Genomic DNA, 17,374 nt, shown 5'->3' with positions numbered 1-17,374 from the left:
GAGGCAAAGAGGCAGTCCCGAAACAAGCAAAGCCAGGAAGCTGGACAGGGGACATTGTCTTCAATGTGGAAGAGATTGTCACTCTCGAATTGGCCTCCTCAGCCACACAAGACACTGTACCAAGACCTTCATACAGAGAACGTTACCATAGTCTCTCGAGACTGAAGGATGCCTACTATGATGTGCTACACAAAACTTTACTTTACTAAAATCCAGTCTGTGTCTAAAATATAGAAAATTATACCCATTTTTCTCCCCATATCCGCACACACGGGGAAAATAGTAAAACCACATAAGAACCTAAGAGGAGCCCTGCTGGATTAGGCCAAGGGCCCATCTCGGTCCAGCTGTCTGGATCTCTCAGTGGCCCCCACCAGAGGCCTCTGGGAGCCCATGGGACAACTGGATATCTATCTCCTGATCCCCCTCACCTGCATCTGGAATTTGGAGGAACTTTCTTTTAAGCCCGGAGACTGTATATCCCCATCATCCTGGCTTCTCACCTGCGATGGACTTTTCGTCCAGGAATCTGTCAAACCCCCTTTTCGAGGCATCTAGGCCAGATGCCATCACCCCATCTGGTGGCAAGGAGTTCCATGGACTAACCACCCTCTGGGTCAATAAATATCTTCTTTTGTCTGTCCTACTCTCTCAACACTTCACTGGAGTGGAGGTCCCCTGGTTCTGGTATTGCCTGAGAGGGAAAAGAGCTTCCCTCTATCCACTTTATTCACCCTCTGCAGAATTTGATACCTCTCCATCACGTTCCCCCCTCAGGCGCCTTTCCTCTAGACCAGTGGTTTTTAACCTTTTTGAAAAAATGCCCCCTTGAGCCATTGAGGAAGTTATCATCGCCCCCCTCCCCGCGGTGATGATATCCTATTTATTTATTTATTTATTTATTTATTTATTTATTTATTTATTTATTTATTTATTTATTTATTTACTTACTTACTTACTTACTTACTTACTTACTTACTTACTTACTTACTTATTTAAGACACTTAAATCCAATGATCCCTGAAAACAAAATTCAATTCCAAGAAAATGAAAAGCCCCCAAAAAGTAACATTTAATGATTTAGTTGCAAGCGAATTTTAAGACACAAAAAGAAATATAAAAAGGGTATAAAAAAACCCCGCAATGCAGGAACTAAAAATTTCAAGATGAAAACTCTGAAACTAAATTAAGATTGGAGGAAAATATATAGTCATGCACATTGTAAAAAGGCTACAGCCATCTTCACAGATTTGGCTTGCTCCAGCGCCCCCTACCGCCCCCTTCTGCTCTACCGCCCCCACGCCGCCCCTTTTCATTCTACCGCCCCCCTGAAAAATGAAATTGCCCCCTGGGGGGCATTATCGCCCACGTTAAGAACCACTGCTCTAGACTCAAGAGCCCCACACGCTGTAGCCTTTCCTCCTCAGGGAGGTGCCCCAGCTCAGTCATCATTTGAGATGCTCTCTTCTGCAGCTTTTCCACCTATAGGCTTTTGCCCCTTTCTCTAAAGCCTATAGGTTTTAGAGATATTCAGTGATACCCAGTGTAGTGTGATTAAGAGAGGGACAGACTGCGTCTCCAGAGTCCTGTGTTCGAATTCCCACTCAGGCGTGGAAACTCACTGAGAATGTGGAACCGGTAAAACCACTCCTTGGATATCTCACTTACCTGGAAAGCCCTATTTGCGTCCTTATACGCGGTTTCTGACTTGAAGGCACAGAACACCAACGAAACAGAAGCAATCCTTCAGCAATCCTTACCCAGTGAAGTATCACCTTCATCCTCCTCCAGGTTGTCATTCCAAAAGAGCAGCTTCTGTTTAGCATCTGACAGATCTCCTTCTGTCCCGGAGGTATTCTTAGCCACTTCCGACTGCTCCGGCATGTAGACAGAGGATTGGAGAAGTAATGGAACAAGACAAGGCAAGTTTTGGGGTTATGCCTTCCTTCGTGAAAACTTAGCAGAAAAAGTGGCTAGTGCAAATTCAAGTCCCTGGGAAATCAGATCTTTGGGATAATGACCTCCAGGCTGATTGGGCAGAAAAGCTGGCCATTCTAAGCCCCTTGGAATGAGAGCTTTTTTAAAAAAAGAGGACAACAAATCCCAATATGCCCTTGTAAGCACGGCCAGGGGCCGATTTGTGGGAGATGTTGGGCCTTCACAGCCCTTGGAAAAGATAAACAAAGCCCCAGAATGCACCAACCACCAACCAGGGTCACCGGCCAGGGGCTGATGGGATTTGTGGCTACAGGGAAATTGTTTTTCTCAACCGGGCCTATAATTCCCAGGACTAATCGTTGATCTCACCTGCTTTTTCTCCTCCGCCTGGCTCAGGAGGAAGCCTTCGGCCAGGGCCACCGCCTGGGAACTGGTCTCCGCTTCACATTCCCTCACCCAGCTGGACATCTCCGGGGGAAGGATGGCCAGGAAGTGCTCTAGGACCACCAGGTCCAGAATCTGAGCCTTCGTGTGTTGCTCCGGCTTCAGCCATTCACGGCAAAGATGATGGAGGTGGCTGCAGACTTCTCGGGGCCAAGCATCCTCCTGGTGATCGAATTCTCTGAAGCCCCGACACCCTATGCCAGAGTTCAAGGCTTCTCTGTTCAGGGTCTTCGGCATCATCCTTTCCTGGAATTCCTTCATGTAGTCGGCTTTTCCATACAAATCCCTTTTCTCGCTCCACAAGCAGCTGATTCTGGCTTTCCCACCTCTAGTCTGTACAATAAATCAGCCTGCAGGAAGGAATCAAAAATCTTTCTTTCTCAAAGCAAAGATTATAGCAAGGCTATGCAAAGCTAAAACAACCCAGGAGGGAGTAGCAGATGGGCGAGACTAGGGTTCGAATCCACACTCAGGCAGGGAGATTCATGGGGGGGGGGTAGGAATTGGTGAAACCACTCCTTAAATATTAACAAAACAATATTATGGTCATCTTTGCAGACACCCTCGGCCTGATCGGATCATATTGCAGATACCCTGGACTGCCAAAAAAGTTGAGTCAAGTGGGTCCATAATCGAAGTAGTCCAGAACACATAGAAAGCTATCTACCATTTTTTTCTTTACTGCATTGAATGCAGACAATTTATACCAGCTGTTATTCAAGATTTTGCCCCAACTGTTATATGGTATACCAACGTGGATCCCAGGATTTCTCACAAGTATAGAGAGTGTTCCCCTTCATGGATTGCTGATGGAAATCAAATTGATTACCATATATTCTCCACAGCCAAAGATGGAGAAGCTCTATACAGTCAGCAAAAACGAGACCTGGAGCTGATTGTGCTTCTGATCATCAGCTTCTCATAGCAAATTTCAAGCTTAAACTGAAGAGAGTAGGAAAAACCACTGGGCTAGTCAGGTGTAATCAAAACCAAATCCCTTATGAATACACAGTGGAAGTAAAGAACAGATTTAAGGAAGTAGATTTAGTGGACAGAGTGCCTGAAGAACTTGGGATAGAGTCTTGTAACACTGTACAGGAGGCAGCAACAAAAACCATCCCAAAGAAAAGGAACTGCAAGAAAGCAAAGTGGCTGTCTAACGAGGCCTTACAAATAGCATAGAAGAGAAGGGATAGAAAATGCAAGGGAGATAGGGAAAGATACAGAAAATGGAATGCAGACTTCCAAAGAAGAGCAAGGAGAGACAAAAGGGCCTTCTTAAATGAACAATGCAAAGAAATTGTGGAAAATAATAGAAAAGGAAAAACTAGAGATCTGTTCAGGAAAATCGGAGATATTAAAGGAACGTTTTGTGCAAAGATGAACATGATAAAGGACAAAAATAGTAGGGACCTAACAGAAGCAGAAGACATCAAGAAGAGGTGGCAATAATACACAAAGGAATTATACGAGAAACATTTGGATATCCCGGATAACCCAGATAGTGCGGTTGTTGACCTTGAGCCAGACATTCTGGAGAGTGATGTCAAGTGGGCCTTAAAAAGCTTGTCTAACAACAAGGCCAGTGGAGGTGATGGCATTCCAGTTGAAATATTTAAAATCTTAAAAGATGACACTGTAAAGGAGCTACATTCAATATGCCAGCAAGTCTGGAAAACTCAACAGTGGCCAGAGGACTGGAAAAGATCAGTCTACAACCCAATCCCAAAGAAGGGAAGTGCCAAAGAATGCTCCAACTACCATACAATTGCACTCATTTCACACGCTAGCAAGGATATGCTCAAAATCCTACAAGGTAGGCTTCAGCAGTATGTGAACCGAGAACTCCCACAAGTAGAAGCTGGATTTCGAAGGGGCGGAGGAACTAGAGACCAAATTGCTAACATGCACTGGATTATGGAGAAAGCCAGAGAGTTCCAGAAAAACATCTACTTCTGCTTCATTGACTATGCAAAAGCTTTTGACTGTGTGGACCACACCAAACTATGGGAAGTGCTTAAGGAAATGGGAGTTCCTCACCACCTTATCTACCTCCTGAGAAACCTATACGTGGGACAGGAAGCAACAATTAGAACAGGATATGGAACAACTGATTGGTTCAAAATTGGGAAAGGAATACGACAAGGCTGTATATTGTCCCCCTGTTTATTTAACTTATATGCAGAATACATCATGCGAAAGGCCGTACTGGAAGAATACCAAGCTGGAATTAAGATTGCCGGAAGAAATACCAACAACCTCCAATATGCAGATGATACCACTCTGATGGCAGAAAGTGAGGAGGAATTAAGGAACCTTGTAATGACGGTGAAAGAGGAGAGTGCAAAAAATGATCTGAAGCTCAACATCAAAAAAACTAAGAGGGGAGGAAAGCAATGACAAACCTTTTCAGCATCTTAAAAGGCAGAGACATCACCTTGCCAACAACAGTCCGAATAGTCAAATCTATGGTTTTTCCAGTAGTGAGGTATAGAAGTGAGAGCTGGATGATAAAGAAAGCTGACTGCCGAAGAATTGATGCTTTTGAATTGTGGTGCTGGAGGAGGCTCTTGAGAGTCCCCTGGGCTGCAAGGAGAACAAACCTATCCATTCTAAAGGAAATCAACCCTGAGTGCTCACTGGAAGGACAGATCCTAAAGCTGAGGTTCCAATACTTTGGCCATCTCATGAGAAGAGAAGACTCCCTGGAAAAGACCCTGATGTTGGGAAAGTGTGAAGGCAAGAGGAAAAGCGGACGACATGAATTTGACCAAACTCTGGGCGGCAGTGGAAGACAGGAGGGCCTGGCCTGCTCTGGTCCATGGAGTCACGAAGAGTCAGACACGACTAAACGACTAGGCAAAAACAACAATAGTGTTCTTTCAATTTTTCTAAGATCCATTTTGGGAATGCCAAGATGTTTCCCTGCAGCTGCCTTACGATTAGAGACTGGTCTAACGTCACTAGAATGCAGTGCTTGGCTCTTTGCCTTTAGACATTGGAACAAGGTAAAATACATGCTGATCCCTCCATGGGATATCTTAACCTTCTACAGAAAGAGGTCGATAACAGCTAATGGCCTAAAGCTTTTCCAGCCAAACTGCATCTATTAGGGCTCTCTTTGGACTTTCTTTATGTCCAGGAACCCAAGGCAGCCAACTCTACCTTAGAAAATGGCTTGCAAAACATGCTCCATCTTGCACCCTGGCCTAAACTATAATTTCTCGCAAAGTGCTAGGTATTTAGAGAACAACCTTTTGCACAGACTTCCCATGTCAGCTCCACATGGTAACGGCCACCTTTAGAACAGACTGCCCATGTCATCTCCTGCATCATAAGGGCCACCTTTAGAACAGACTGCCCATGTCATCTCCTGCATCATAATGGCCACGTTTAGGACAGACTGCCCATGTCAACTCCTGCATCATAAGGGCCACCTCTATATAAAATATTTGTCTAATATATATAATATTTGTCTATCCTAACGGTGGCCCTTATGATGCAGGAGCTGACATGGGCAGTATGTCCTAAAGGTGGACCTTATCATATACAGTCGTGCCTCGATTAGCGATGTTAATGCATTCCGCAAAAAACATCGCTAATTGATTTGATCGCTAATCGAAACACAGTTTCCCATTGAAATGCATTGAAAACTGGATAATCCGTTCCAATGGGAACGGATTGCAGTCTGTAAGCGAAAATCTCCATAGGAAACATCGCTAATCAAAACGCGGTTCCCCAACTGAAATGCATTGAAACCTATTCAATGCATCTCAGCTGTTTAAACCATCGCAAATCGAAACAGGGGACCGAAAATTTAATCGCTATTCGAAGCATGGTCCCAAACCATTGCTAGTCGAAAATTGCCCATAGGGACCATCGCTAATCAGAGCACCAAAATGCCCCGAAAAAGTCATCACTAATCGATTTCATCGCTAATCGAAGCGCTCGCTAATTGAGGCACCACTGTATCTCATTATTATCTGGGCAGCCATTTTGCCCATCAAGGTCTTCTCTCCACAAGCTCATGTAGTATAAAATCCCCAAGGGTCGAAATATCTCAAGAGGACTCACCTCTGCTCTGCTTCTGCAGCCCCATAAGTAACAGTTAAGGGTCCCTTGCCGACCTGGCCTTGCCCCCTTTGTTTGGGCCTGGGGACGACCTGCCGAAAAGTCACAAAGGCGGCCCAGGGAGTGATCTGGAGGGGCTTCTATGCAACGGCTTTATTTCTTTATTTATTTTCATGGCACTAAAAACAAAGATGGTCAATGTGCAACCCTCCAGGTGTTGTGGGGACTACAGATCCCATCATCCCTCCACATTGGATGTGCTGGCTGATAGGAACTGTAGTCCCATAGCATTTAGTTGCACTTTTTTTCTATTCCTTATGTCAAGAAATGGGGCTTTCCTGATCTTCTAAGGATCCTGGTCGCCTGTGTCAGCTACCATGATCACACACGTTTCAGGGAGAGTTAATCAGGAATTCTGGACAGAATGGAGGCCTGGCTTCTCGAGAAATCGTATGATTTATTGGGGGCAGAAAGTGGAAAGTTAAAATTTAGATTAGAGGAAAAACAAGAGACAACCATCTTGGAAATGCAGGATCTTTTAAGAAATTAGAACTATTTTGATTCTTTTTGTATTATTTAATTCAAGAAGCGAAGGTTATCTTTTATTGGTTCGGGTATCACAAATCCAGAAAACTGTAAAACTAAGGCGGATGCCTTCACACCTGAGCCCGCAAAGGAAGCTTCTCCCACTGTGTAGTCTTTACCTTCAGGGTTGCCCAAAGACCTTTAATAATAATTGCATGCCATCGATTCTGACTGTGGACAAATCTTTTCTAGGTGCAGAATGCTCAGACGTGGCTTATTCTTCTTTCGGAGTTGTGCTGCTACCCAGTTTGGCCCCTCTCTGGGCACCATGAGGAATCCAAGCTCTGCAGCTCCACAGGAATCTCTCTCCTTCACTAAGCCCTGGCATCCTCTTCCAAGATCGTTCTTCAAAATGCCACACCCCCCCCCCAAAAAATTTAGGAATTGCTATCTAGGAACTTGTTTTTTTTTTTCATATCCATTTCTGGCCAAATCCAGGGTAATGATGGCCCGCTGTACATTTGAATTCAAGCCATTATGGTGCCAGTAATAAGAAATGACTAGAATAATGGAGTTCAAAGGCCACTGAATCCAACCTTCTGCTCAGTGCAGGAATGCAGATCAAGGTGTATCTGCCAGGGGAGGATCCAGGTTTTTCTTGAATGGCTCCAGTGTTGGAGCCCTCACCAACTCCCGAGGTCACTGGGTCCATGGTCCTAGTTCGTACTGCTCTAACAATGAAGAAGTTTTTCCTGATCGTCCACCAAAATCTGGCTTCCGGTAACTTGAGGCATTTGTGTTAGTGAGATCCATTCTTACTGAGCCCTTGAATGGCTTGCAAGTGGTTTAACTCTGTTTCTCTCATTTTTTGGGTTTCCCTTTCTCTCTCCCCCCTCCTTGCCTGCATTTTAAAGGAAAAATAGTTAATTTTTTTACCAGTGGTTTGATCACTAGAGAAAGAGGGTCTTTGCTGGTCAGGAACTACGGACTTTGTCCTCCGACTTCGTGGTTTGTGCAGGTGACGGGGATTCGGAGCCCTCCAACCCGGCGAGTTGGCAAGGCTCGCCTGCAAGTCGAAAGGTGCCGCCTTGTGCGTTGCAAGCATCTCCCTGGAGTCGAGAAGAGTTGGTGGACTCTCCTGTCATGAATTTGATTATGAACATTTTAAAAGTAGAATAGAGATGGATTTTGTTTCATTACAGCAAGGAAACAACTAGAAGCTGACTAATGTCCAGGGGTTAATTAGGAAGAAAAAATTGTACAAGGTCAGTTCTTTTTCCAGCAGAAGAAAAAAAAGTAAAGAAGAACAAGCTGACCCTTATCTTATCAAAACTCCAATGGACAAGGACACAACGGCTTAATTTAAGAAAGATGGGCGAAGAGAGACGGAGAGTGACGGAGAAGAGATGGAAGGGAGAGAGACGACACACCGACAGGACTTTATTTTGAGATTGCATAAGAATGCTTATTTAAGATATAGTTAGACAGTTCATTATTTTCACTTTATAGAGGAAATGACTGGTGGCTAAGGCTGGGGGTTATTTTGGAAATAATTTGGAAATACTGAATGACGTTAAAATGAGCTTGTTGAAATGATATCTTTTATAATAAAATATAAAAAGACAAATTGTCTGTAAGCTGTCTCCTTGTTTAGACTAAGCTACTGTAGTAAATTGGATATTTTGGAACTAGGATTGTTTTGATCTGGCCACATTACGCTACGAAATTAGGGTCCTAAAGTAATAAAAGAGGAAGAGCAGACCTTCCAGATTGTTTATTTAAAATCGAGAAAGAGTGAAAGAGTGAGAAGTCGCCTAGAGCAAAATTACAGGACCCGATTTTGCTGGCAATAGGGACGGATCATTCTGAATCCCTCTCTGTTTCGTGTAAAGGTAGTTCTAAAGAACGCTTTTACCACATCTCCAAGGGTCGCGGGGAGGGGATCAGTGGGGAAGCTATTTATTTATTTATTTATTTATTTATTTATTTATTTATTTATTTATTTATTTATTTATTTATTTATTTATTTATTATTTATTTATTTATTTATTTATTTATTTGTTTGTTTGTTTGTTTGTTTATTCATTCATTCATTCATTCATTCATTTATTTATTTATTTATTTATTTATTTATTTATTTATTTATTTATTTATTTATTTATTTATTTATTTATTTGCACCCTGCCTTTCTCCTTAGAGGCACCCAAGGCACTGATGTGCAACAAGAAAAAGACAATCTTTAAAAGCTAAAAACCAGGAAGGGGAGAAATATTTGAAAGGACGTTAGCAAGTATTGTATTAAAAACAGTAAATGAAATTCATACTAAAAAAATTGAAAAGCAGCAGAGAACAACAATCCATTAAAGAAAAAAACACCCTGTGATTCTGATTCTCAGTTTTCCCTCTTCCACTTCCACACATTGTGCTGTGCTGTCTTTTTTTTCAGGTGCAAAAACTGGTGTGGTTGAAATGCTGCAAAAAACACCCTTAAGGGAAGTGTTCCCTGGTCCCTCCTTTCTTGTGCAGAACAGACTCTGCCTTTCTGCTCCTTTTACCCCTGCTTCTGTTACCATTTGTTAAAACAGTCTTTTCCCACTATAAACCTTTGGTGGAGTTGTTTAGAATAAAAAAGATCTCTTTTAGTAATAGGTGCACCTTGCTTGCTGGTATAAAAACTTAGTGTGGAACTTTTCAATGTCGCCTGTTGTTGTTTTCACTCTATAGCGTCTGGTGAGAGTTTCTGTCTATTTTTTAAAATTGGTTTTGTTATTTTGAGAACTACGTATCGAATGCTGTTTTTCTTGTGGGCCGTCAAGTCACCTTCGACTTCTGGCAATCGACTTCTGTGAATCGGAGGTTTCCGATCTCTTCTGTCCCTCAGCTTCTTAACCCTCTTTTGCCCCTCTAAAATGAGTGGAGTTTTTTTTCGGAGTAGAAAATATCTCTTTAGCCACATGTGCGCCTCGGTTGCTTAGAAATCCCCTGGTGTGGAAAGTTTTCAATTTTGCCTGTCCTTGTGTTTTCTGCTTCATCGTTTGTGTTTGTTTTTATTAATCTTTTTTTTTACATCCCTCAGCCACTGGATAGCTCAGTGCTTCAGGTCTCTGAAGAGCCAGAGGTTGCTGGTTCAGTTCCCCCAGTGGGCCTCCGAGGAGAGAAGAGCCGGCCTGGGTGGCCTTGGGCCAGCTGCCCTGTTGTCCCAGGGCTCCCCAGGAAGAAGACAAGGAGAAACCACTTCCGAGTCGGGTCTACCTGGAAAACCCTGGAAATCCCGTGAATATATATAATTTTGTTAAAGAATCGGCCTGGTGCATCTTGCCCTTTTCCAATCCAAGCCCTCGGATTGCATGGGGGGGGGAACGGGGGCATCCCCTCCACCAAAAGTGAAGCGAGGGGGACCTCTGGCAGCCGCCAGTACGCAGAATGCTTTTGCAGAGCATGATGGGAGAAATGGGCGGGGATATGCAAAGAGACGTCCAATGACTGCCCGGAGGATCCGACTCCCCCTCGAGAAAAGGACCAGATCTGAAGAATCCACAGAATTTCTCGCCAGTTTTCCTCTCAGGCTTTTGCTTTCCCTCTGGACGGAAAGTATGCCCTTTTCGGAGCAAGCAGCATGGGATCCGAGAGAGGGCGGTTGGTGAGGGGGCACTGGGCGGTTCGGCCCATTGCCTCGCTCTCAGGTCCTTGGGAGGATGCTGGCTCTGGGAAACCCGGTGTTTTTTTTAGAACTTCAGGTATTGCTTCTTTGCCTTTTGGTTAAGATCAAATGTAGTATCTGTTCTTATCAGTTTAATATCTGATATGTCCTTTATATATTCAATGGCTTCTTGGACCTGACAGACAGAAGAGGGGCTTCCTCTGTCCACTCCATGTATAAACCTGGTGTTTGCTCAAGGTTCAAAGACAAAGATCTTTTGACAGCCAGAGAGCAAAGATACTCTGGGGAAATTGCTCTCTGAACTTCTCTTAATAATTCTATTAATTTTAATATTGATATTCATAAAATTAGTTTTCATTTCTTAAAGGTATAGGGAGCAATGATACTTCCATCCAGTAAGTGAAGTTCGTCTTCAGGTTTGAGGGGTCTTCTCTTTTGAACATGAGTGTAGCCATGGCTCTTTTCCAAAAAGCACGTGTGGGAATGTTCTGGAGAAGCAGCTCCACCCTGGCCAGGTTAAATCCTAGGGGGCTAACGAGGCAGCCTTGTTTAACTCCCGCCTTTGCACAGACTTTCTCAGTTTCACGCTGGTGGTGGTGGAGCATCCATCGTAGAATTCACAGACTAGCCCTAGAAAGTCCTTGGGCATACCAAAGTCAGCAAGTCTTTCCAAGATGTGGTTGCGTTGGGATGGAGCCAAAGGCATTGGTGAGGCTCAGCCAGGCCGCTGTGCGTTGTTTCCTGCAGTGGCGGATGTTATCAAGGACAGTCTGGAGTAAGACGTTGTGTTCGTAACAGGCTTCGCGGCTTATGAGCCCTTTCTGTTGTGAGCTGACAGCATTGCCTCTCGAGCCTTGCATTGACTTCCTGTCAAGTGAAGTCCCCCTTAAGGGGAGATTGTGACTCCATTTGGGAGAGGTGGGGCATAAACACACACACACACACACACACACACATATCCGGACAATCAGCTTCCAAGCTTTTGTGCTCTGGAGAATTTAAAATGTGCCAAAATAAATGAGCAGGAATGTGAAAATTAATATTTGTTGTGATGATTTCAGATCCCTTGTTTATAGACTTTTGTTGTTGTTGTTTAGTCGTGTCTGACGCTTCGTGACCCCATTGACCAGAGCACGCCAGGCCCTCCTGTCTTCCACTGCCTCCTGGAGTTTGGTCAAATTCATGTTGGTGGCTTCGATGACACTGTCCAGCCGTCTCGTCCTCTGTCGTCCCCTTCTCCTCTTGCCTTCACACTTTCCCAACATCAGCGTCTTTTCCGGGGAGTCTTTTCTTCTCATGAGATGGCCAAAGGATTGGAGCCTCAGCTTCAGGAACTGTCCTTCTAGTGAGCACTCTGGGTTGATTTCCTTCAGAACGGATAGGTTTGGTCTCCTTGCGGTCCAGGGAACTCTCAAGAGTCTGCTCCAGCACCACAATTCAAAAGTATCAATCCTTCGACGGTCAGCTTTCTTTATGGTCCAGCTCTCACTTCCATACATCGCTACTGGAAAAAACCATAGCTTCGACTATGCGGACCTTTGTCGGCAAGGAGATGTCTCTGCTTTTTAAGATGCTGTCAAGGTTTGTCGTCGCTTTCCTCCTAAGAAGCAGGCGTCTTTTAATTTCGTGGCTGCTGTCACCATCTGCAGTGATCATGGAGCCCAAGAAAGTAAAATCTGTCACTGCCTACATAACCCCCTCTCTTCTATTTGCCAGGAGATGATGACTAAGTTTATAGACTTAGCTGACTTTTAAGAGCTTACACTTGACATGGTCTTCCCCTTTGACTGCCTTTATTCTGCATTACTGATATTTGTAAGCCACCTTGAACACTACATGTAAGTGAGGGTTACTATAAGTGTAACATGTAATAATGGTTGCAATAAAATAGTTAGGCATTTATTTATTTACTTATGTGTTTATTTCATTTAACACCTGCCTTCTTCCTGGAGAGGACCCAGAGTAGCTTACAAATATGTTTTAAAAAGGAGGGTGCAACAAAAAAGGACAATGAATTACAATATCTGAACGCTATAAAATAATTCATCAGGCTAAAGCACATCTGTAATTTATTTAAACCATATTAAAATGGCCAAATTCAATTCAGATTGAGTATATTCTCTGCAGCCAAAGATGGAGAAGCTCTATATAGTCAGCAAAAACAAGACCTGGAGCTGATGGTGGCTCTGATCATCAGCTTCTCATAGCAAAATTCAAGCTTAAACTGAAGAGAGTAGGAAAAACCACTGAGTTATTCAGGTATAATCAACAGATTTAAGGAACTAGATTTGGTGGACAGAGTGCCTGAAGTACTATGGATAGAGGCTCGTAACATTGCACAGGAGGCAGCAACAAAAACCATCCCAAAGAAAAGGAAAAGCAAGAAAGTAAAGTGGCTGCAAATAGCAGAGAAGGGAAACAAAATGCAAGGGAGATAGGGAAAGTTACAGAAAATTGAATGTGCACTTCCAAAGAACAGCAGCGAGAGACAAGAGCGCGTTCTTAAATGAACAATGGAAAGATATAGAGGAAAATAATAGGAAGGGAAAAACCAAAGATCTGTTCAAAAAACCTGGAGATATTAAAGGAACATTTTGTGCAAAGATGGACATGATAAAGGACAAAAATGTCAGGGACCTCACAGAAGCAGAAGACATCAAGAAGAGGTCGCAATAATACACAGAAAAATTATACCAGAAAGATCTGGATGCCCCGGACAACCCAGATAGTGTGGTTGCTGACCTTGAGCCAGACATTCTGCAGAGTGAAGTCAAGTGGGCCTTAGAAAGATTGTCTAACAACAAGGCCAGTGTAGGTGATGGAATTCTAGTGGAACTATTTAAACTCTTAAAAGATGACACTGTTAAGGTGCTACACCCAGTATGCCAGCAAGTTTGGAAAACTCAGCAGTGGCCAGAGGACTGGAAAAGATCAGTCTACATCCCAATACCAAAGAAGGGTAGTGCCAAAGAATGCTCCAACATCCGTATAATTGCACTCATTTCACACACTAGCAAAGTTATGCTCAATATCCTACAAGGTAGGATTCAGCAGTATGTGCACCAAGAACTCCCAGAAGCACAAGCTGGATTTTGAAGGGGCAGAGGAACTACCCTGTTTACCCAAAAATAAGACAAGTTCTTATATACATTTTTTTTCTCCAAAAAACACATTAGGGCTCATTTTCAGGGGATGCTTTACTTTACAGTCATGTCATCTTCTGGCTGCTGCACCATGGTGGAGGGCGTGGTTTCACTTAACTGTGCCAGCTGTGCCCTTTTCTTGAAATGTCTAATTTGGCCATTGGTGACCCATGCAATACAGTGGTGCCCCGCATAGCGACGTTAATCCGTTCCGGATTAATTGTCGCTATGTGGAAACATCGCTAAACGGAACGGAAAACCCCATAGAAACGTTCCTATGGGGCCCTAAACTCACCGTTCTGCGATGTTCCTCCATAGCGCCGCCATTTTCGCACCCTCGGTAAGTGAGGGCAGGGTGCGAAAACAATGCGGGTGGCCATTTTCTGTATCCTGCGGGCATTTTGGAAGCGCCGAACAGCTGTTAAAAAAACCATTGCACTGCGAAGATCGGTAAGCGAAATGCTTACCGATCATCACAATGCGATTTTAGCCCGATTTAAACATAGCAATGCGATCGCTTTTCCTATCACAATTGCGACATCGCTATGCGGATTCATCGTTAAACGATGCGCTCGTTAAGCGAGGCACCACTGTAGTTACTTCCCGGCTGGATTACTGTAACATAGAGGTCCCCAACCCCTGGTCTGCAGCCTGGTGACAGTCTTTGGCTTGAGCCAGAACGGGCCGCGTCGACAGACTTCCCCCAGCACTCCCCCGCACAGCCCCTTTGCGCATGCATGCCTGTGCTCCCCCATCCCTTTGTGCATGTGTGCCTCCAAGTACACCACCCTTTGCCCATGTGCACACCCGCATGCATGAGCCTCCCTTCATGCATGCACGCACCCGCACAAGCACCCTCCTGCTCCGTTGCGCATCCGCACGAGGGTGCCCCTCCTTCCCCAACTGGCCCCCAAAAAAGGTTGGGGACCGCTACTACCCACTGTACATGGGGCTGCCTATGGAAAGTGTCAGGAAACGTCAGCGGATCCAAAACGTGCCAGCCAGATTGCTGACTGGGGCTGGCCACAGGAATCACATAATGTCCCCTATTATGACAGCTCCATTGGCTCTCCCAATTGGTTTCCGGGCAAAACTCACAGAGCTGGTTCTAACCTATAAAGCCTGAATGGCCTGGACTAAAGTTATCTCAGTGATTGCATCTTCCTTTATGAGCCTGCTCGAGTGTTAAGATAATCAGACAAGACCTCCACAGGTACATCTGATGGGGACACAGGAGGTCTTCTTCTGTTGCTCCCAGACTTTGGAACTCCCTGCCACTGGGGGCCAGGCTGGCCCCATCTTTGCTGCTCTTCCACAAGCAGGTGAAGATCTTTCTCTTCAGGCAGGCTTTCCCTTGGTGATTGGTTGCCTGAGCGGGTTTTTTTAATGGATGGGTATGCTTTTCTGCTTTTGAACGTGTTTTTAATATTGCTTTTACCATTTCTTCGATCCTTTTTATTCTTTGTATACTTTTTTAAGCTTCAAATGTTGTATTTTTAATGATACAAGCTACCTTGGGTCCATTTTAAGGAGAAGGTGGGGTAAAAATATTTTAAATAAATAAATATAATTAGATCAATTCCAGCCGTGAGGTCTGATGACTAGATAATAATTCCCCTGTCAAAGGGGCAGGACTCTATAGCGGTTCAAAATGTTCTAGAAAAATCACGTCACATATCATCACCATTATGTCAGAACTCTACAGTTGGAAGGGACCCTATGCATCGAGTCCAGCTTGTGAGGAACGCACAGTGGGGGAATCGATCTCCACTGAGCTGAACACCTTAACACAAGAAAAGAAAAAGGTAACATTCCTTCCCTTGGATGAGATATTTGTCAAATGTACAATGCTGATATGAAATAGATTTGTTGTTGATAGATATATTCTATTTTAATTTCCTTGGGCTTGTCACAGTGAGTTAACGATGGCAACTCAAAAAGACAGAATCACAACAAATTAATGAAATTGATTCAAAAGATTTATTAATTGACAAACACACCAACTTCACATCGTGGTTCTTTCTGAATTGCCCTCACCAAGATCCAGACTATGAGGAATGGCTTTATTACTCTGGCTCTTACTCTGGATGCAGCTGAATCTGCACTAAAAGCATTTATACGGTTTGTCTCCCGTGTGAGTTTTCTGATGGTAAGACAGGTGGGAGCTCCAAGAGAAACTTTTTCCACACTCAAAACATTTATACGGTTTGTCTCCCGTGTGAGTTTTCTGATGTGAAGACAGCTGGGAGCTCCGAGAGAAACTTTTTCCACATTCAAAACATTTATACGGCTTGTCACCTGTGTGAGTTTTCTGATGTGAAGACAGGTGGGAGCTCTGAGAGAAACTTTTTCCACACTCAAAACATTTATACGGCTTGTCACCTGTGTGAGTTTTCTGATGTGAAGACAAGTTGGAGCTCCAAGAGAAACTTTTTCCACACTCAAAACATTTATACGGCTTGTCACCTGTGTGAGTTTTCTGATGTGAAGACAGGTTGGAGCTCCAAGAGAAACTTTTTCCACATTCAAAACATTTATACGGCTTGTCACCTGTGTGAGTTTTCTGATGTGAAGACAGGTGGGAGCTCCAATAGAAACTTTTTCCACACTCAAAACATTTATACGGTTTGTCTCCTGTGTGGATTCGTTGGTGGAAAGTGAGGTGTATCCTTCGTCTGAAGCTATTATCACACTCTAGGCATTTATAGGGTTTCTCTTCGGTGTGCAACATCAAATGCCTTTTCAGGTTCCCACGGAAGCACTTGCTACACTGTGGGCATTCATATGGCTTCCTCCCAGTGTGGATTCGTTGGTGGGAAGTGAGGTGTGTCCTCTGTCTGAAGCTCTTTCCACACTCCAGGCATTCATACGGCTTCTCCCCAGTGTGGATTTGTTGGTGGGAAGTGAGGTGTGTCCTCCGTCTGAAGCTCTTTTCACACTCCAGGCATTTAAATGGCTTCTCCCCATTGTGGATTCGTTGGTGGGAAGTGAGGTTTATCCTCCATCTGAAGCTCTTTCCACACTCCAGGCATTTATGGGGTTTCTCTTCAGCGTGCAACATCAAATGCTTTTTCAGGTGCCCGCTCCCGGAGAAGCACTTGCTACACTGTGGGCATTCATATGGCTTCTCTCCAGTGTGGAACCTTTTATGATAAATGAGGCCATTGCTGTGAGTGAAACATTTCCCACACACATTACATTTATACGGTTTCTCTCCCGTGTGGGTCCTCTGATGAGAAGCAAGGTTTCTCTTCACGTTGAATCTCTTCCCGCACTCCAAACATTCGTACGGTTTCTCCCCTGTGTGAATGGTCATGTGCTCCTTAAGACGGGCTTTATCACGAAAGGCCTTGGAGCAGTACGAACACTTGAAGGGCTTCTCCCCTGTGTGGACCCACAGATGACGCTTCAAGTGAGATTTCTTGCTGTAGGTCTTCCCACACTCTAGGCATTTAATATTTTCCTTTGCTTGGTTTCTTTCTGCTTGGACTGGGACAGTGGGCACATCCCCAGCCTCCGGATCAGAGGACTCTTCCCTCCTCTGTTGCCCCTCTCTTGTTTCGCTTCGTTGTTGTTTTCTGCTTCGAGAGTG

At 44.2% G+C, this 17,374-nt stretch overlaps 1 protein-coding gene and 1 non-coding gene across 2 annotated transcripts in view; one reads left to right on the top strand and one right to left on the bottom strand.

The window, feature by feature from the left end:
- LOC144587168 (uncharacterized) overlaps positions 1 to 17,374 on the bottom strand; it is a 93,005-nt gene that overhangs the window by 28,860 nt on the left and 46,771 nt on the right. The window contains 1 exon segment of the mRNA XM_078386785.1: positions 15,888 to 17,238. Coding sequence (XP_078242911.1) covers positions 15,888 to 17,238 — 1,351 coding nt within the window.
- On the top strand, positions 10,718 to 10,901 carry LOC144587672 (U2 spliceosomal RNA). The gene has a single exon (XR_013542833.1). It is a non-coding gene; the product is annotated as a U2 spliceosomal RNA (small nuclear RNA).

Source organism: Pogona vitticeps, chromosome 2 (genome assembly GCF_051106095.1).
Source record: "Pogona vitticeps strain Pit_001003342236 chromosome 2, PviZW2.1, whole genome shotgun sequence".
NCBI lineage: Eukaryota > Metazoa > Chordata > Lepidosauria > Squamata > Agamidae > Pogona > Pogona vitticeps.
This window is presented reverse-complemented; position numbering and strand designations above follow the sequence as displayed.